Source organism: Protopterus annectens, chromosome 10.part0 (assembly GCF_019279795.1).
Source record: "Protopterus annectens isolate FY-2018-M chromosome 10.part0, PAN1.0, whole genome shotgun sequence".
NCBI lineage: Eukaryota > Metazoa > Chordata > Ceratodontiformes > Protopteridae > Protopterus > Protopterus annectens.
Window position 1 is genome coordinate 831928353 of NC_056744.1, and position 22856 is coordinate 831951208.

At 38.6% G+C, this 22856-nt stretch overlaps 1 protein-coding gene across 9 annotated transcripts in view; it reads right to left on the minus strand.

Annotated features, from left to right (window-relative positions):
* KYAT3 (kynurenine aminotransferase 3) overlaps nucleotides 1–22856 on the minus strand; it is an 846358-nt gene that overhangs the window by 245626 nt on the left and 577876 nt on the right. For all 9 annotated transcript variants that reach the window (XM_044085641.1, XM_044085640.1, XM_044085643.1 and 6 more), the window contains one exon: nucleotides 1544–1633. In XM_044085641.1, coding sequence (XP_043941576.1) covers nucleotides 1544–1633 — 90 coding nt within the window. The remainder of the gene's footprint in view (nucleotides 1–1543; nucleotides 1634–22856) is intronic.

A 22856-nucleotide genomic window follows, 5' to 3' on the forward strand; every position in this document is an offset into this window, starting at 1 on the left:
CATTTCATTTTCATGACCTCACTATATTACAAGAATGAAAAAGGTTAATCGAGAAGTGTTTGCAGTTAAAGGCAATGAAGCAGAAACAAGTAAGCATAACACAAAATTGTCTGTGTATTTTGTAAAGGTTATCAGTTAATGCAATGGTAATATATGACAAAAATAAGAAAAAATAAAATTGGAAGTTTCTCATGAGAAGCTCAGAATAGGCTTGATTTACTCAGTGCACAATATGCCTTCCAATGGACATGACAGAAAAGAAGACACTCTAGTCTATCTCGCAGCTAATGGATGGTGTCCAAATCAAAAGCTGAACAATGAAAGGAAAGCTGATGATTGGTTTTATTATGTAGGAAGTAATAATATCCTAGTTCACAGGTAAGTACCAGGCATTCACTCTGCAGACTATTACATGTGTAGTCAATAAACAAACAGTAACCAAAAAAGACTCATACCTTGTACTTTGTGTCTGTGAGGTAAACATCTTAACCATTATGTCGGCCCCAACCTGTTACTAATAATATCCTATGATCTCTAAAAAAAAGACTTACCAGTCCATAGATAAGCATGCACATTAATGGCATAATTCCCTGTTAAATACTTACCTCAGAAACAAACAGGCTTTGGTAATGATTCATTACTTTTAAAATAAGTACAGGTGTTGTCCTAAGCCCAGGGAATAGGGGATAAACCCTGATTTGTGGTTCAATGCCTGGATGAGCTAAGATCCCGAGGGGAAGGGAGGTGACTAAGCTATCGGCTGTACTTACACAAAGTGGAGGTCTGGGTGTATCACAGTACAAAGGTACTATACCAGCAGTATTTGAGCCATGATGGGAAGTATGCCCACCAAGCAGCATTCTCTGTAGCAGGAACCAGGCATAAAAGCAGTAGTGCAAGTGTAAGGAGGCTGGTACTGTGGGATGGGACAATTGGCTACTGTGACAACTGGGGTATATGGCCCAGCAAAAACACCTCAATGGTCACATTTCACCCAGCGGGGGGGGGGGGATGAGTTGATCAATTCTTGCCCCATGGTGGGAAAAGAATCGGCCAAGTGGCTATGAGAGGGACAATGGGTGGCAGGAAAAACACACACACACACACACACACACACACACACACACACACACACACACATTCAAATGGAACATCTAAGGTATATTCTTCCCACAGATTCACCACCTCTCTTTATGGTGAATAGTTATACACAAAAATCAGTACAGTGTAAACAAGTTATGTAAATCATCATTATTCTGTATCTAAAGGACTTGTAATGTTATAAGGGGAAGATGACATCTATTACACTATTAACTGAATTGTTCTAGGATGCATCTTCAACTTGTAATAACATATCTCTTTTACTGAACTCAGCTCACCTGGTTGCTGAATCTTCCCACACACATTTTGATAATCTAGATTTCTTCACAAGAATGACTATTTTTATTTCACTGCAACACCATTCAATGAATTAAGAAGTATGGATATCAACACATCTGGCAAATTCTGGATTAAACAGTTAAAAAAGAAGCCAGCTACTTACCTGTAAAGGGGTTGCACAAGTATAAAGACAATTCTGATGGACAGTCATAAGATGTTTTATTAGGTGCTCTGGACCAATGGACCAACCGATCTAAAAACACAAAGAAAACACCAAATCCATTTATTTTATGTAGCAAACAAAGTGAAATATGACAGTTGCATAATTGGTAAATGTACTTTTACGACAGTGTTTCAGAGAGTCTTTAGAGAAGCTGACAAAACAATCTGCTCATTAAATATGATGTTACAAAAAAGCGTTCACACAAACACACACACACACACACTTTGGGACAAGACTGTTCTGAATAACCTTTTTAGACCACTCTCTTCTTTCCAGTTAAAGCTCTGAGTTATTTTCACATAACAAAAAGATGTTTGTAAACAACAACAAGCAAAGATCTTCAAGAGCGATTCTTTCTGTTTCAGTTTACTTTCATAAAAAGTACTGTACTTTCTAAATAATAACAGTTTGTCTGTTTCAGATATCTCATACTGAAGCAGAGTAACATAAAAAGATGGTGCTTCTACTTTAGCTTTCCTGTGCATCAAAGCTACACATCATTTAACAGCACAGTATTGCTTTAGCTTTCTACCACAATGAAATATATTAAAAAAAAAATACATGTAAGCTTCATGTTGTCTGGAGTTCTTAGGATGAATTCAACATTTTTTTTTAGAACTCCTCAGTTCTAACAAAATATGCTCGGATGTGCATTACCTTGACTTCAAAGTAAAGCTAAATCCCTTAATTAAACCTCGTCATTCTAGGTCAAGTCTTCACACTATAGTATGTGTGTGTGTATATAGGTTCATAGGTTGGTACTAGGCTATCGGCCCTAGGGCCTATACACGCCTAGCCAAACAATTCCCCAGATATTTCTTCCCACAATATTTACTTCCCTGGACCCTTGTCTAGCAGGGCGACTGACGTGATCCCCGGGGTGAATTTCCTATCTCCCATCCAATCTTCAAGGTTCTTTTTGAAGAGGGCCAAGGAGGCGCTCTGCTTGACATGTATGGGCAGTCTATTCCAGAGTATGGGGAGTCTCTGGGCCAGGAACCTATCCCTCCAGCATGTTTTGTTCATTGTGATGACAATGTTTAGATCCCTGGAGCATGTGGCTCTGAGGGATTGGGATTTCTTTAAGGGGAGCATGTCCGACAGCTCAGGGTTTGACATGGCCTTGTATGTTAAGCAGAGATTGCCTCTGAGTAGACAATATGCCACAGAGTATAGCTGGGATTTTTTAGACGGTCAGCATAGGGCATCTTGCTTTAGGCCTGTGATTCTTTTAGTGAGGAATTTCTGCGGCCATTCCAGCTGTTGCAGATGTCTTGTGAGGTACATACCAAATGGGGCGTTGTACTCTATAATGGGTCTAATGAGGGATGAGTACAGTGGGATAATGACCTCCTTTGTTCTGGATGAAAAGTCCTTACTGGTGAGGTGTGCCACATAGAAGGATTTTCTGACTGTTGTGGCAATGTGGTTATCGAAGGTGAGACCACTGTCCACCTGTGTCCCTAAGTCTCTCATCACACTTTCAGTGTTTAGTGTACTGCAACCTATGTGGTAATTCATGGGTACATGGTTTTTCCCAAAGGGGATAACTATACATTTCTTGGCATTAAGCTTGAGCCCACAGGTCTGGCATAAAGCATATGTTTCTGTAAGGCCCTTTTGTAGAATATCCACATCATTTGGGGATTCAATAATGGCCCCCAGTTTGCAGTCATCTACAAACTTTGTTAGCCAGAGTCCCTTAGTGTTGGTCTGTACTTTAGAGAAGTAGATGATGAACAAGAGCGGTCTCAGGACTGAACCCTGAGATACTCCACTTGTCTGGAGCTGGATTTGGAGTTGGCTACTTTTACAGTCTGGCTTCAGTCAGTAAGCCAGTTAGCAACCCATTGGGTGATGTAGGGATTTATGCCCAGCTTAGTAAGTTTATCTATGATTCCAGAGTGGGGGATGGTGTCGAAGGCCTTGGCAAGGTCGAGATAGGCTGTGTGGACCACCTTACCCTCGCCAGCAGCTCTGGAGACTGATTCGAAGAAGTCAATCAGGTTCAGGAGACAAGATCGGCCCTTAACAAAACCAAACTAGGTGGGGTCCAGTGTTTGAAGGTTGCTAATGTTTTTGTTTATAAGTTTCATGATAATGCGTTCCATGCCCTTGTCAGACTGATGGGACAGTAGTTCCCAGGATCCAAGGTGGATCCCCACTTGTGGAGTGGGAGAACTGTAGCTGTGTGCCACACAGTGGGAACGAAGCCTGAGGTGAGGCTATGATTAAACATGACAGTTGGGTGAGATGCCAGTTCATTTTGTAGTTCATGTAGTACACAGACTGGGATGTCATCTGGTTCCATGGATGCTGTATTCTTAGCTTTGGAGAGTGAGGTTTCTACCTGTGTGGCCGTGATTACCAGAATTTGGCAATCTTTTGGTACTGAGATGGGCCCTTTAGGGGGTGAGAGGGGGGTGAAGTTGGCACTTAATCGATCTGCCAGGATATTGGCAATATCCTTGGGATCAGTATATTTAATGTCATTCTGTTATAGCTCAGAGCAGATTTGTGCATTGCCATTTAGATTCTTGACATAACTATAGAATGCCTTGTGGTTGCCTTTGAAATAATTGGCAATTTTATTTTCGTAACTAGCTTTGAAGGATTTTATGAGGGATCTCAGCTTCTTACTGAGGCTGGTAAAGGAGTTTTCTGCATCCTGGGATTTTCCTCTTTTCTGCAACAGTTTCTTCCTTCTGTTGTATAGTTTGTTTATGGCAGGGGACCACCACAGTGGCTTACTTTTTTTGGAGGAGAGCATCTTGATTCTATTTGGGATGGCACGATTTATGCATGAGTGGATGTGCTCGTACAGTGCCTTAGTGTAGGATTCAGCAGTTGGACTTTCAGATTCCATCTGCATGGGTGCCATGAAGTTTGTCACTTCTGACTTAAGTAGCATTAAGTTGGCTTTGGAGACGTTTTTTTAATGCAGGTTTCCTTACTGGGGGGTGGGGATGCGATGTGGATGTCAAGGGTGATTTGCTTATGGTCAGACCTGACCAATGAGGGTGTGACCACTTGTGTGGAGCATCTATCTCCCATGTTGGTAATGACCAGGTCTAGGATATTGGAGCCCCTGGTGGGACAATAGATTAGCTGATCCAGGGCATTGGAATTTATGAATTCCAAGAACCGTTGGGAAAAGATGTTGGTACCCGAGTAGTTTTCCCAGTTAATGGCAGGGTAGTTGAAATCACCCAGTATTAGGGTGTTTTTTTGTATCTTAATATTTTCCAGTATGTTTAGAAAGGTGTAGTGAGAATCTTGGGGAATGGTGGGGAATCTGTAGCAAGCTACAATTTGGATTGCAGTCTTATGTTAGTTGCACCTGGATAATTTCAGATGCATTGTGTTGGGCAACTAGCCTGGAGGTGTGAATATCCTTGGTGAACAGGGACACTCCTCCACCTTTAGTGTTTCAGTCTTGGCTTGGTGGCTGAAAAGTGTGGTACGAGTTGTAGCCTGGTATTGCAGTGGTGCTCTCTGGAGTCTTGAACCGGGTCTCAGTTACTGCACAGATATCAATGTTCTCCATTTTTAGGAGTGCCTCGAGAGTGCATTTTGAGGTTTAGACTTCTAGCATTGAGTAGCATTACCTTCAGATTTTGCATGCTTGTATCTGTTATGGTGGTGGTTTTGTCCTTTGAACCTTGCCTAAAAAAGGTACTACAGGGGTGGCAAGAGCTTTAGCCAGTAACCTGAATCCCAGAGGTAACAGGTGCAGACCATCTCTGGCAAAGCATCATTGTTTGTCGATCATGTCATCCCAGGCAGACAGATACTGGATCCCCTTTGAATGACACCAGAAGCTTAGCCAATTGCTGAACTCAATCATTTTGTCCTTGTACTGTAAAATCATTCTGGGCGAAGGCACGATGCTACTTAGGGCTAGGGTCATACCTGCCTGGGCCACATGATCCAAGAGCGCTTCCATGTCTCTTTTCATGTAGTCCAGGGAGGTACATCTCAAGTCATTCACTCCAACATGGACAATGACTCCAACATGGACAATGACAGAGTCGTATTTGTACTTGTTGTGGAGTAACTTGAGTGCATGTGTTATGTGGTGGATCCTGGCACCCGACAGACAGCTGACTGTAATTTTCTCCTTGCTCAGATTGGTGAGTGGGACATCAGTGTGCCTGACTATAGAGTCACCTATGACTAAAGTGTTGGGTATGCTGTCTTGAATTAGAGGCTGTTGTTGAGTGGCACACTGGTTTTGTGAGCTACGTGTCACTTTGTTTGTGACTGGTGTCTGTTTGCATTTCAGCTTCGGAGGTCCTTATTGCTTGGCCAGGTTAATGTTAAGGGCCTCCACATATGTGGGTTTAGTGTTGCTATATGTGGGTGTGGGTTTTGAAGGGCTATGTGTTGCTTGAGGTGAAGTGCAAGTGTTAACCTTCTCCTTTTGACTGTCATACACAATCTTGGTTGGAGAGAGCTTTGCTTCCAGTTTGGCTATGTAAGTGCATCTCTCACAGGTTGTAGTGTTGGGTGGTAGGAGGAGAGGGTTGTCTGTGTACATGAGGCAGTTGCTGCATTGCCCCAGTATGCCCAGATTCACCAGGTGGACAGGAGAAATCACCGGAAGCTGACCCTTGGACATGCCTGTTTAGATGCTTTTTTTTTTCTAAAGTACAAGAGCTTTTTTCCTTACCTTTGCAAGGTACTTTGCAATTAAGTACAAGAGCTTTTTTCCTTACCTTTGCAAGGTACTTTGCAATTACAGGCTTAGTGCCTATGATTAATTTCTCCTTATTAACAAGGAGAGATGGGTGCTTGTATCAGTTTAAGGCTTCCTAGTGCTTTCCAGCAGGTTATAGAGCAAGTGGTAGTCACAGGGGTTCAGATTTTAGTGCTACTACTGAAAAAACAGCTAGTTCTCAAGGAAATTTTGAAGTGCAGACTTTCTGGCACCTGGAATAGTTTAACCGTAGCCCCACAGTGCGAAAAATGCACAAACACACGCATTTTTAAGCCAGAAAGTTGAAAGGGATAGAAATCAGCCCCAAAATGGCTAATAAAATTACAATTTCAGAGCTGGAAACCACTCCTCTAGTGTTAGATAGGCAGTACAATGCTCACCACTCCCACTGGTAAGCAGCAGGACTTCCCTCTACCACAGCACAGTCTGGATAGCTCTGAACACAGAACATAAAGTCCTGAAACCAACAAAGCTTGGGATTTGGACTATACTAGCTAGGAAAATCAGGAAACAAGCAAACAAGATAGTATTTTTTTTTGGGGGGGGGTTGCTTTTTATGGTTAAAACAGGCTAAACAATGCAATCTTCTTCTTCTTCTTTCGGCTTTTCCCAGTTAGGGGTAGCCACAGCAGATCACATGTCCGCTCAAGATTGGCAGTGGAGTTTTATGGTGTCGAGTTGCCAGCCTGGCGCCCAATCTTCCACAGAAGGCACACACACACACACACACACACACACTCACTCACTCCTAGGGCCAATTTAGAGTGTCCAGTCCACCTACAGCATGTCTTTGGGATGTGGGAGGAAACCCACACAACCACAGGGAGGACATGCAGACTCCACACAGAAGGCACCCCAGCCGAGGATCGAACCAGGGAACAATACAGTAAATAAACACAGAAAAGGCTAACGCACTTGAGTGTGTAGACCTAAACAGTAAATGCAATTAAAACTCTACAAAATTAGCAATTTAAAACTTTTTGACTGAAGCCAGTCAAGTGCACAAATGAAAAACTATTTAAGAGGCAGTAATACAGTAGAATAAGTAGCTAGTCTACATATACAGAAAAGTCTATATATACAGAAAAGCAGCTAAAACACACACACAATTCAGATGCAGTGCAAGCTAGAGCACTTAAGTTGTAGCAATATTAAGGCAAATACAATTTTAATAAATGCACTAAAATATACTCTACATTTCCAAAATGTTTGAGAAGCACAGTCAGAACACAAGGAGGTTCAGGCAATTTTTTTTTTTTTTTTTGAGAAAGGAGGAACAGAAGGAAAGAAACTAAGTGGGTTGGCCTTCTCAGGTGTTCTCTCTGTATTAGGTAATATGAGCTAATGACCCTAGACTTGGAGGAGTGTCCCAGATCAAATTTACAGTAGGGGCGGGCAACTGCAAAGCCACCAAGTATAACAGCAAGACACCAACAGGGACAAAGGGTGGGGAACAATACTAAAGCTAGTAGCCTACACTCTTTTAGACAGTAAACACTACAGAAATGTTTATCACAGCAGTGAGCCACAAAATGAACATTTTTAAACAGATAAAGGAGCAAGGAGACTCTACAGAATGCTTTTACCGCAAACAAATCAGTTATATGATACACTCCTTGTCAGTAAATCAGAACAAACAAATATGTGCTTAACAAGTACAGAAAATACCTTTCACACAGTGAAACTAGCTATAAAGCTGTACAGTGTGACAGTAAAAAACATATTTGTGTGTGTGTGTGTGTGTGTACACACGTATGGGCTACAGGGCATTTGTTACATTCCACTCACCAAAACACCAACCTCACTAAAATGTCCTGTTTCCTAATGTGTAGCCCATTCCCTGTCAAAATGTTTACTTTCTAAATATACTGAGACAAGCATTTTCAATTACTGTGTTGATTGGAGGATTGAATGAGAAATTGCCCTTCCACTATGCAGGTGAAAAAATATATAAATATATATGTGTGTGGGGGTCTACTCTGACCCACTGAAATTACACTTTATCGAACTGTACTTACCTGACTCTACTTCTCTGAAACAATGTGAAACCAAAACAATGGACTACCAAAATCCTTTCCCTGTGAAAGGAACTACTTGGCCACCACGGAAAAAGACCTCCCCCCCTCTTAAATATGCAACTCCGAGGTCACACTAACACTGAAGAAAGGGTAAAATTCACCATGGTGGCCAAGTGGTTCCTTTCACAGGGAAAGGATTTCGGCAGTCCGTTCTTTTGGTTTAACATTGTTTTGGAGAAGTGGAGTCAGGTAAGGAGAATTCGATAAAGTATAATTTTGATGGTCAAAGTAGACCCAAATGTGTGTGCGTGTGTTTACTTTTTTATATATATATATATATATATATATATATATATATATATATATATATATGGTTCTAGGTTATAACACCGACAGCACACAACATCGACAACGACATCACCGACACCACATCGACAGCTCACAAACACGACACCACACACACTCAACACATCATCACAACAACCAATAAACAAAACAAATTCCCTGACCAAAAACCACACACACAACACAAGCACACCTAAATCCTAACAAACACTAAACCTTACATACACAACTATCCACTACCCTAACCGAAACCCTAACCCTAAGGTCCGTCACTATCGCACACTAACCTAACCCGCCTGACCTAACTCACTTAACCGCCTAACCCAAACAAACTCACTACTGCACCGTTACCTAACCTGCGCCTAACCCTAACTCACTTAACCCGCCTAACTCAAAACATTCACTACTGCACCCTTACCTAACTCGCCCCTAACCCAAACTCACTTAACCGCTAACCCAAAACATTCACTACTGCACCCTCACCTAACTCGCCCCTAACCCTAACTCACTTAACCCACCTACAGACCGCCAACATCGCACACTTACCTTACTCGCACCCTAACGTCCGTCACTACATACTTACACATCCTTTCCCCATCTCGGTGTTCTCCGCGTCAGTGTTTTCATCCGTCGATCTTCTCGCATCGGTGATTTCGCTGTCGGCCTTCTCATCTGTCGACGTTGTAACCTAGACCCATATATATATATATATATATATATATATATATATACATACACACACACACACACATATATATATATATATATATATATACACACACACACACACACACACACACACACACACACACACACAAGATACACTGAAAGAGAGAGAAAATGTGGAATATATGTTTTTACATGTTAATAACCTGGCAACAATGATCAGCATGCAATGTGCTGCAATTCAGTTTTAAATACAGACCTTACTGAAGTTATACCACACCAAATCTTCTACCCATGCATACTATGGTTTTATTCATAAACATGCCCGAGAGGGGTCATTAAAGGGCCCTGTGCCCATGACACAGAATTTTGCATCTCAGCTTGTTCGACATGATGAGGGAAAGTGTCCTAATCAACTAATTTGTATGTCTCTGAATCACACTTAGTGCAACATACAGATCATTGCTGATCTGCATGTCATAGTAGTTAACTGCTGTGTCCGCATCAAATAGCGATGAGTCCCACCCAATCACTCACACACATACACATTCCACAGTCTTTGCACCTGTCCAGGAGTTATTCCCTAATCCTCATACTAGTGTACGTGCCATTATGGCACAAGAGTTTACAGTACTCCCAGGTGGCTAGTGCTCCACCCCATACCAGATGAAGTGTCATAAAAGCACAAGTGTACTGTGCTGCGGAATACTTTGAAACAGTTTCAGACATTTTAGGGCTACAAAATAAATGAAGGTTAAACATATTTATAGGGACAAGACAAAAGGAAATACTTGAAGATATGGTTCAAACTGACTCTGTTGTGTCACCTAAGACATGTGAGGGAATAAAGCAAGTGATAATTACAAGATACAAGACTGGAAGGTTATGGCCATCAATTTGGACGGTAAGATATAGGCAGTGAAAATGTTCATAGTTCCTTTGGTTATATGTATATAAGACAGGCATATTTACATCAGACAAATGGGAGTTTGTGAAAGACAACTGACAAGGAATGCAGAGTTTATTTGGGGGAAGGAAAGAGCAAAATTTAAATGAGGTAAGTTGGTTCTCCTTTCAGTGCAATGGGGATTGGGACTACCACATTTGAGGGGATATTTTAAGGTCATAGAGTTGAGATTTTGTATCTGTAACTCTAGCTGAGGGATATAGATCAAAGAGGAAACACATGATGGTGGTACAATGGAAAGTACATAAGATAAAGACAAGTTAGTATTTTGGATACAAACATTTTAGGAAAATAGCAATAATCATGTAAAATATTATATCTGCAATGTGGCAGAATTTTTATAAAGACTAAATAAGTGTGGGACTGCAGCAAGGAAATCCTTTGAATACGGATGTGCAGTAGGGTGCACAAATTAAAGAGGGGGTAGCTGGAAGTAACTGGAGGAAATTAGCTAAGAAATCAAGGTATTGGGCAATAGGTACACAGAGGGAAATATAATAAAGTTGAAGAAAGCCAAGCAAGTACTTGAATTTTGCAGATTTGTCTCCTACATCAGGCACTGACAGTGAGAAAGGAAAAAAATAAGTGAAAGATCAGCCCTGTTACAGTTTCTAGTGGAACCAAGAACAGAAACTGTCATCAGAAAAGGGATAATTAGCAAGGCATACATTTAAACCAAACAAATCAGTTAGAGGAACTTAGAAAGGTCTTGGAGAAGAAAATAAATTACGAAGGAACAAAGGAAAAAGATTTGCAGGGTCCCTGAGTATGAAACGAAATCCAGACATTTCAAGCTATTTCAAAGAAATGCTTCCTCATGTGTTTTTATACATCAAACAGACTTCATGGGATCATCAGCAAAGTGGAGGGTTGGCATTAGAGATTTGAAGGAGAAGAAACAAGTCACCGTGTATATGTATTTTGGGGGACATAAGGAGCTGATTTAGTTTTAAAAGTTCCTTACAGAATGCTTGATACAATCCTGGGGGGAGGGGACAAATTTTAGCCGCTAGTTATGTTTTTAAAGCAAGTTTGTGTTTAGTAGATCAAGATTGTAAAGACATTCTAAGACTTTATTAAGATTAATGCTGTTGGCATCCAAAAAAGCAATGTAAATAAAAACTAAACCAACTGTAGAGAATATACTGCACATTATAAAATAAATTAAAGTTGGTAGTTTTAAAGAATGGAAGAAATAAATGACATATTTGTGATCACTGCTTATAAAATAGTGGGCTCTTTGTATGAAGTGGGACAACTGGAGGGTATTGAAAAATGTGAAGGCATGATGTAAATAATACATTGAAGCTATGAGGAATTTATAATGTATGAAGATGGTAATGAAATATATGCTTGACATTTTTATTATTAGTATTTGTGAGCCCTTGTTACAAACAAGTGTGATGAAGTAAATGTGCTAAACAACCCTAGGTTTGCTAAAATTGTCTTACTATGTGAATGGGAGGCAAAGTTTATGAATATAAGAACGGATGCTGTGACATGGCTCATTTGGAGCTTCAGAGTGGAAATTTCTTGATAATGCTGATGTGGGGTATACATTAGGGAACTTTTACAATCTTGATCTTGCGGGACATTGCATTTTTTTGTATTAGATGTAATTAACTGAATATGGATTTCATGGATTGATTAGACAGGGAGAAGTATTAAACCAGTTATAAGAAGCATCACTGTAGAATTTTCCTGCTGACAATGCTAAAATATGTTTAAATTGCATTCTTATAATATTTTTGGATAATTTGAGAGCCTAGGAGAAGAATTTGGTTGGGTTATTTTATTTTTTATTTTATGTTTTATTAGAAGGTAACATTCAGAGCACAGAACTGCTGTGATTTAATTAGTGTTGTTTGGTTTATAATAATTATAGAGGCTTTTTATACATTTTGTTTACACTGCATTAGGCTGGGGTTGTTTGATAAAACATTGTGTATAAGGATGATGGATATGTTTCACAGGTGCTTCAGTGTACTGGAAGGTCATGAAACAAGGCTAGTTTGGTCAAAGTGTTATTTGGGTGGAGCTGTGTTTGTTGTGAAATATTTAATGATTACTGTGCCACTAATATTAAGAGGTGTGATTTAGAAGAGTGAGATGGTACTTGCAGGAAATCAATATCTAGAATGTGGGGAAATACAAGGGGTGAAGGTGAATAGTTGCAATGATGGATATTCTAAGTGGTTGAGTAAGCAGTTGAGCATTTGTGCTATAATTTATTATAGGTTTTGCTTACATTTTTAAACAATTTTGTCAATGTTTTCTGCAATTTACTTTTAGCAATATATTGTTGTGTTTAAATGTTGAATTTAACAAACTACACTTTTAAATGTTTATAGATAGATGGGTGTTTGTTCAAATTTATGTAAATGTGGTCCTCTTAATTGTGTTTTTCTTTTTTTTTATGATTTGTTTATTCCTATTCTGATCAATACTGATTGACTTGTCTAAGGGGCAAACCGCATACCAGAGTCCGGAGCAATTCTGTAATGGACCTTTGCGTATTGGTGCAACAACATAAAGCTCCTGAACTACACCAGGTTTTTGAACTGTGGACTATGCTATGGGTCCCCTTTTCCACAGTAACTATGTCTCTAGACTCTTCCAGTTAAACAGATGTGAATGCTGTCATTCCACTGCACACAGTCCCTTTATGAGATGCACAAGGCTTTAGTGTTTGTCTTGGAAGAGAACTAGGCTTAAAATGGCCCCCAAGGACAGCTAGCTTAGTGTTCACCTATGAATCTATAGGTGAAAGTCTGTGAAAAAGAGGAGAAAATGTTTCTTTTGGGAATAACATTGTAGTTAATCAGCAGGGAGCAGAAAAGTGGCTTCAAACAGTCTAGAAGAAGAAAAAAGTAAAACAAGTACTTTCAGAAATCTTCAAAATTAGTGGGACATTAAAAATTATATAAAGTGAAATGCTAAAAAGTTAAAAATAAAGAGGTAATGCTAAGTAAGCATTCTGATGAACTGACTGATTTTTGAAAGTCAGATATTCACATAACAAAGAATGGCAGGACATTAGGCTTCCCAGGAAGAATTAAAAAACAAAACCTACAGGGAAAAGGATCTGAGGGTCACTGCCATCCCACAGAATTTAGGGAGAACAGATTTATCAGTTTTATGAGGATAAAAATATTAGTTTTAAGCGGATAAAAAATAAATAACTGGACTGGGGTAACTGTTGAGACAGCATATCTTGTATATGCCCCAAATCTTGCCATTAGTGCTACACAGTTCCTCTCTTTCCCCTCACAAGTGTAGTGTGCCGTGTGGATAGTATTTCCCCCTGCCCTCTATCCCCATTCTGCTGTTGGTGCCATTAAGCCATAATGGTATTATCCCTGGTGGCTAGTGTCCCCCCCGATCCCAGTATTACTTTTAGATGAACATGGGATGTGGTGGGGCCAGCCATGCTGATTAACGCATCTGATTGATTTCCTGAATTGCTCATCATCTGGATGCCTTCCAGTGTAATTATCATATGCATCTCCCCTAAACTGCCACATTAACATACTGCATGGCTAAGAGTCCAGCCCTACTTGGTGATGCATTTCTTCATGCTAGAGCTCCATGCAGCATCATGTTAGGGCTGTTTCTGAATTCCAAAAGGTTACGGTGATGTACACAAAGGTGTATATGTTGCAGTACCTTTATGAATTGCCCCATGGTCTCCAATCATGCATGTCTCTTTCTAAGACAAAGACTAATTAACCTTAACTGTCCAGTGTTTGGAGGTTCCCTATGTCTTTATTGATTAATTTTATGATGAGTCTTTCCATGTTGTCATAACTGAGGCTGGTCAGTCTTAGATTTTCCAATTTTTTACATTCAGACATTACAATAAAGTAAACTGGTCTGATGAGTCACGTATGAAAGATGAGTACAGGTGTTCATTATTGGAATCTATACTGTGCAAGCCTATGGAGAGAGTTTAATATCCTATGGAATGTAAACACAGTAAACTGACATATTGGTGGGTTACTGATATATGTAAGTTATACAAAAGAAAGAAATAACGGTTTCAGAAATTTATGTTAAACCCAAATCCTACTATTAAAAGGAAACTGAATAGCACACTTGGAATTTTAAGTATCAGCTAGTTGATAAGAAGGTTAAATTGGAATCAAATTTGTCTAAACATAATCTGTTAATAAGAAAGACTTATTAATACGTAAATTAATTTAGCAAAAATAATGATTTTTATGTCATCTATTTCTATTACTAGAAACACAGTTTCTGAAACACAGAAAATGGCAGAAGAGTTTGTAAGTTTTTTTCTCAATGTACGCAAATTATACATAACTCTTCTCTCCCAGAGTTAATGACAACAATAAATGTTTACAAGTGTTGATCTAATTTTAACAATTTTGAGTAAAACAGGTAATAAACTTTAATGGGACCAGATGTAATACTAGCAATGTTAACACATGGATTAACAGATAATCTTTCAAGTGTATTATACTTTATTTATAATGCATGGTTATGAAACTGCACAGTTTGGAAGAATTCAGTGATTTTACAAATTTATAAGAAAGCTGATAAATTACAGTTAGCTAATTTCAGACATATTAATCTAACATCAATTCATTGTAAATGTTATAAACGAACATTATTAAAATTACTTTCTGATTTGAATAACCACTCAGCTGTGATATATACCAACATGGGTTTAGCATTGGAAGAGCTACTCTTACTAATTTAGTAGAGTTTTATGATCAAGTAATTCTTGCACTTGATTATTTAAACTACTGGAGTTATTCACATTGATTTACCAAAAGCTTTCAATACTCTCTCTCTCTCTCATAGCTCAACATCTTTAAAGTTGGGTCTATGTTATAACAGCAAATGATCAAAAGATCGAATGCTGTTATATCAACCACAAAAGAATGAACAGCAAATTTTTTCTCAGGGAAAAAATTTGCTGTACCCAAAAAAAAAAACAAAACACTAACCCCCCCCCTTAAATATACCAACTCCGAGATCGCACTACAGTGCTGAAAACAGCAAAGTGATGGAAGCGGCCAAGCGACTTCTTTCTCAGGGAAAGAATTCGCTTAAAAGCCGCTTCATCATTTTGCTTTTTCGACATTTACAGTTCGAAGATGCATTTGGCATAATGCATCTTCGTTCTTCTGACAGGAACCCTTATAGTCTGCCAACTCATTACATTCCCAGAAAATATGTTTCCAGTTGCCTCTTTCTTCCCGATCACACCTCCAACATTTGTGGTCTACCTTAGGAAAAATTCTTTGTAGTCTACTTGGGGTATAAAAATACCTATATAAACACTTCCAAGCAAAGATCTTAAATATTCTAGACTTTGTTGCACATTTGGAAGACATACTTATATCCCCCATTGTTTCTTTGTGAATTGCTCATCTAATCTCTATCCCCAATCTTTTCGAACCTCCTCTGATTCTTATAGTCATCATGTAATATTGTATATGCTCGACTAATTATTCCTTTTTTAATGGCTACTAAAAACTCAACCAGTACTGGTCTTTTGTTTAGGACCCCTCTATTTCTTTCTCTTTGCCTATACTCTGATATTAATCCCCGACAGGGAAGGCGATCTCTAACCTGCAGTCAAAATAAATCCTTGACGCCTTCCCATTCTATTACCTTTCCTTCTCTAGTTATTTGCTCCCAATACCTTGGTCCCTTTGCCATTTTTTTTCCAATAAATTCCAGCCCCCTCTTGATTATTGTCTGTATCCCTAATTGCGGTCATTCTTATCAGCAGAATCTCCTTTCTCTATTCCTGTGTTGTCTTAGTTTCTTAGAATTCTTTCTGCTTGGATCACTTCTTGACTGAATGGATGGATGTACCCAGAGTGTCTCTAGAACAAGACATCATTTTGAATATCTTCCAGTTTCACCTGGTGTACCATATGGTCCCTTTTTATTCAATTTACTACTACTAACTTGTCCTGTTAACAACCACTGCTAGCAAGCAAAATATAAAGATGACTGAAAGATAGGATTTCTTTTGGAATGTAAAGGGATGTAATTTCTAATTGCTAACTTTCTCACTCAATTTTGTTCTTGGGCTAAGAGAGTAAATTTGAACTTTACTACCAATAAATGTGAAGTTATGCATTTTGGTAGGCCAAACATTACACCAATGTTAATATTAAATGGAGTAATTTTATATAAGACAACTAGTTACAAAGACTTGGCTATCCTAATTTCTTCTGACTTTTTTTTTAGCTCATGTGTCTTGTATTAGGAAACATGCCTTTTTATTAATGGGACAAATGTTCAACTCTCTGTCTTTAAGAGAAGAGGTTTGTTTAATTGCATCTATATGTCATGTACATTTGTCCCACCCTGGAGTATGACACGTGTTGTTCATATAATGTTCAGAGGAAGTAAACAAAAAGGATATCTTCAGTGAAACACCTTACTTACCAGGAAAGATGTTGCACTTTAAGCTTACATTCGCTTCATTTTACATATACTAAGGGTAAAACGTATTATTTGTTATAGAACATCCTGCAATCAAATGTTACTAACAATTTATAACAACACTTTTACTAACAGAAAAAAAGTCCAAGTAGCCACTACAACCAAAACGAAATGAATCCAAAAGGCTACTAGCGGAATCACGAAGACGCTGGAAACGTGAATAAATTCCACACTTTTAATGAAGGTTTAGCGCTTTCATCTAGTACAACTAGACTTCATCAGAACTTTGGAGATTGGGGAAAATCCAGATAGAGCCTCTATCTTCTTTGAATTAAAGATTTTGAGAGGAAATATGATGGATTATAATTAATAAGTAGTGATAATAATTCAAGTTGTAGGCATTTGCTCTTCAAAAATGTAGGGCAATTCACGTTCTCTTATTCTATCAACATTTCAAGTTAAAATACTAATATTTAAAAACTGTTTATTTCTGGATCTAAACCTTCATTAAAAGTGTGGAATTTATTCACGTTTCCAGCGTCTTTGTGATTCCGCTAGTAGCCTTTTGGATTCATAACACTTTTACTAACATCAGGGTATTTAGGCTTGACAATATAAAATGCATTATTCCAAAGTATAGAACATCTATGAGATATTGCTTTATAACTTAAGAAATTCCTAGATTATGGAATCAAATTCCTATTTCTATCAGGTTATCGCTTGATATAAAAAGTTTTAAATCTATCTTTGATCATTGGATGGGAGATAATGTTTATGACACACAGTTTAATGAAACGGACCTGAACACTGGAAATAAACAAGTGAAACTTAAGAAACATCTGAAATCAGTATTTAATACCATTTCTGAGGGTCTGAATCATTTTTTTTAACTTAGATTCCTCGAAAATCACTAGCTTGTTCTTATCCGAATGATAATATGGAATGCTCAAGATCATAGTTTTGAGGTGTTTCTCATTTTCTGAAAGTTGCTGGACTGTGGAGTTGGTATTTTTAAGTTGATGGTGGGGGGTGTAACTGCATTTCAAGGTCTCAAAATTGTATCTTTTAGAGGTATGCAACAGAAACATTCACCCATCACTAAGTTGCACCAGTCTTATCATTGTTAACAGCATGTAACATTTTTAATAATTTGCAAGTGACTTATAAACCATTCTGTAATATCCATATTGTGGTTATTAATTATGCTACTGTTGAGCACTTCAATTGCCCACTGCCATGAAAACACATGTTCCACCAAAACTTTAAATCTGACAAAGTGTACAAGTTCACAACAAAAAGACGACAGTGCTAAACAAACTGTTCAGTGTAACACTATTTTGATTCCTTAAGACACACTTCATATTTAGATTCAACACTCAATACTCAAGTGACTGACAATCTAATATATCCAAAACAGTAAACAGTCCTTCTGAACACAGTTGCTTAGAATTAGTAACAAAAATATTCCAGCAATACACACCCTCACACCAGTGTAGAAATCGACGATTCACATCCTTAGAATCTATAACATAAAACATTTTTGGATAATCACATTCAACTATTAAAATCTTTAAGATGTAAAGCATCCAGTAAATTGACTTTTGGTAATGTTACTCTGAAAACATTACCACTTACCAGTCAAAGAATCAAAGGGCAGGCTCAATAAAACTGCTAAAACGAAGGTAGAAACACGACGATAGACTAGTAATAAAAAATAAAAGTAATTCGTGGACTGGTATCACCGTTTATCAAAATTAATTGTTTACACACTTAGCGCTTTCACCCAGCCAGTCCGTGGGTTTCATCAGAGTAAAAAACATTTAAAAACCTTGTTCAATTTTATATAATTCGAATCTCTCTTCAACCAATCACGTCTACTTTAATTAAATTCTTTTCCTATTACTTTAGTTACCTTAATTCATTTAATTATAATTATTAATACGGTTAAAGAAACATGGGTAAAGGTGTTTAATAATAAATTGGAGATCACGAATACTATAGGTAAAAGTCCCAGTATTGTATTTAGTAGGGGGAAAAATTTAAAAGAATATTTTGAGAGCGATCGACAATACAAGAATTCAAAAATGAAAAAATGTGGTTTATGTAGAACATGCAAATTTATAAATGATGGTCCATATGTAATGGTGCAAAATTTTAACAGATCTATAAGATGTCCGGGTCATGCTAATTGTAACACTAAGATGGTAGTATATTTAGCAACGTGTTTATCATGTCCTGCCTACTATGTAGGTAAAACAATAAGGAAATTAAAAGAGCGTATAATGGAGCACAATAGAGATATTAAAAATAAGAAGGTAACAAGTTCCTTATACTTACACAGTACAAAATGCCTGGATTTTAAAAGGTTTATATTTTTTATAATTGATAGGATTCCGGCGAATATTAATAAGGAAGGAGATGTGAACAATTTATTGGAAACAAAGGAATGTTTATGGCAACTCAGGCTTAATGCCAGTAATATGCCTGGTATAAATGAACATATTTCCATTTCTAGTATTTTAAAGAACAAATCATATTGTATTTAATATATATATTTTACAACAAACAAATAGAATAAAGAATACATGTATAGTAACTACAATAGATAACACTATTATTAAATACATACAAAACATATTTATTCTAATTTATTTAATATTTAATATTTATATTTTATGTATTTATATATATATGAAGAACTGTACAAGTTAGATACATGGTTGAATATATTTATTGTTAGAATGGGAAGTTTTTAGTATTATACTATATATTTTAAAGAGATATATTTTAAATATTTTAAATGGATACATTTATGGAATATTGTATAATTTCATCATTTCTCTTTCGGCTTTTCCCGTTAGGGGTCGCCACAGCGGATCATCTCTTTCCATTTCTTCCTATCCTCTGCATCTTGCTCTGTCACACCAACATGTCATGACATCAGCATGTCCTCTCTCACCACGTCCATAAACCTTATCTTAGGCCTTCCTCTATTCCTCTTACCTGGCAGCTCCATCCTTAGCATCTTTTTCCCAATATACCCATCATCCCTCCTCAGCACATGTCCAAACCAACGCAATCTCGTCTCTCTTGCTTTGTCTCCAAACTGTCCAACATGAGCTGACCCTCTAATATACCGATTCCTAATCCTATCCATCCTAGTCACACCGATTGCAAATCTTAACATCTTTAACTCTGCCACATCCAGCTCTGACTCCTGCCTTTTTGTCAATGCCACTGTCTCCAACCCATATAACATAGCTGGTCTCACTACACTCTTGTAGACCTTCCCTTTCACTCTTACGGATACCCGTCTGTCACAAATCACTCCTGACACTCTTCTCCACCCATTCCACCCTGCCTGTACTCTCTTCTTCACCTCTCTTCCACATTCACCATTACTCTGAACTGTTGATCCCAAGTACTTAAACTCGTCCACCTTTACCAACTCTACTCCCTGCATCCTCACCATTCCTCTACCCTCCCTCTCATTTACACACATATATTCTGTCTTAGCCCTGCTGACCCTCATTCCTCTGCTCTCTAGAGCATATCTCCACCTCTCCAGAGTCTCCTCAACCTGATTCCTACTCTCACTACAGATCACAATGTCATCTGCAAACATCATAGTCCACGGGCCTCCTGTCTGATCTCATCTGTCAACCTGTCCATCACCACTGCAAATAAGAAAGGACTCAGAGCTGATCCTTGATGTAATCCCACCTCCACCTTAAACGGATCTGTCACTCCCACTGCAGTCCTCACCACTGTCACACTACCCTCGTACATATCCTGTACCACTCTTATGTACTTCTCTGCCACTCCCGACTTCCTCATACAATACCACAACTCTTCTCTAGGCACCTTGTCATATGCTTTCTCCAAGTCTACAAAGACACAATGCAACTCCTTCTGACCTTCTCTGTATTTCTCCATCAACACTCTCAGAGCAAACATTGCATCTGTAGTGCTCTTTCCTGGCATGAAACCATACTGCTGATCACTAATCATCACCTCCCTTCTTAACCTTGCTTCCACTACTCTTTCCCATAACTTCAAGCTGTGACTAATCAGTTTTATCCCTCTGTAGTTACTGCAGCTCTGCACATCACCCTTATTCTTAAAGATAGGTACCAAAACACTTTTCTCCACTCCTCAGGCATCCTCTGACTTTCCAAAATTTCATTAAACAATCTAGTTAGAAATTCCACTGCCATTTCTCCTAAGCACCTCCATGCTTCCATTGGTATGTCATCTGGGCCAACAGCCTTTCCATTCTTCATCCTCTTCATAGCTGCCCTTACTTCCTCCTTGCTAATCTATTTCACTTCCTGATTCACTATCCCCACATCATCCAACCTTCTCTCTCTCTCATTCTCTTCATTCATCAGCCTCTCAAAATACTCTTTCCATCTACTCAACACACTCTCTCCTCTCTTGTGAGTACCTTTCCCTCACTATCCTTTATCACCCTTACATGCTGCACATCTTTCCCAGCTCTGTCCCTCTGTCTAGCTAATCGGTACAGGTCCTTTTCTCCCTCTTTAGTGTCCAATCTCTCGTACAACTCTCCATATGCCCTATCCTTAGCTTTCGCCACCTCTCTCTTTGCCATGCCTCATCTCCTTATACTCATGTCTACTTTCTTCATCTCTTTGACAATCCCACTTCTTCTTCGCCAGCCTCTTCCTCTGTATACTCTCCTGTACTTCCTCATTCCACCACCAGGTCTCCTTGTCCTCCTTCCTCTGTCCAGATGTCACACCAAGCACCTTTCTAGCAGTCACCCTTACTAGTTCTGCTGTAGTTACCCAGCTATTCGGTAACTCTCCACTGCCTCCCAGTGCCTGTCTTAACTCTTCCCTAAACTCCACTTCACAATCACCCTTTTTAACTTCCACCATTTAATCCTTGGCACAGCTTTCACATTCCTCCTCCTCTTCTTGATCACCAACGTCATTCTACATACCACCAATCTATGCTGCTTAACTACACTTTCCCCTGCCACCACTTTACAGTCTCCAATCTCCTTAAGACTGGCCCTCCTACATAGTATATAATCAACTTGTGAGCATCTTCCTCCACTCTTGTCGTCACCCTATGCTCCACCCTCTTCTTAAAATACGTATTCACCACAGCCATGTCCATCCTTTTCGCAAAATCCCCAATCATCTGACCTTCTGCATTCCTCTCCTTAATACCATACCTACCCATCACTTCCTCATCCCTCTGTTCACTTCACCAACATGCCCATTAAAGTCTGCTCCAATCACTAGTCTCTCACCCTTGGGTACACTCACCACAACTTCATCCAACTCACTCCAAAATTTCTCTTTCTCTTCCATCACACCCAACTTGAGGAGCATATGCACTAACAACATTCATCATTACACCATCAATTTCGAGCTTCATAAACATCATTCGGTCAGACACTCTCTTCACGTCTAAAACACTCTTGGCATATTGTTCCTTTAGTATAACCCCTACCCCATTTCTCCTGCCATCCACACCATGATAAAACAATTTGAACCCGTTTCCTAAACACCTGGCCTTACTTCCCTTCCATCTGGTCTCTTGCACACACAATATATCAACCTTCCTTCTCTCCATCATATCAGCTAGCTCTCTTCCTATACCAGTCATACTGCCAACATTCAAAGTTCCTACCCTCACTGCTACACTCCTAACCTTCCTCCTATCTTCCTGCCTTTGGGCACGCCTTTGCCCTCCTCTTCTCCTTCGGCCAACAGTAGCCCAATTTCCGCCAATTGTATATTTTATTATTTATTAATTATATACCAGGTTATATTCATGAATTAGGTTTGATGTATATGAAGTTCATACACAGGGAGTTTCTAAACAGAAGTGTTATTTTTATATGTGCATTTGTTTCTGAGAAACATTATTGGTTTGTATTACAAGTGAGGTGTTGTGTTGCAAACTTAATTTAATCTAATCTAATTTAATTTAATTAAATGAATTAAGGTAACTAAAGTAATAGGAAAATAATTTAATTAAAGTAGACATGTGATTGGTTGAAGAGAGATTCGAATTATATAAAATTGAACAAGGTTTTTAATGTTTTTTTACTCTGATGAAGCCCACGGACTG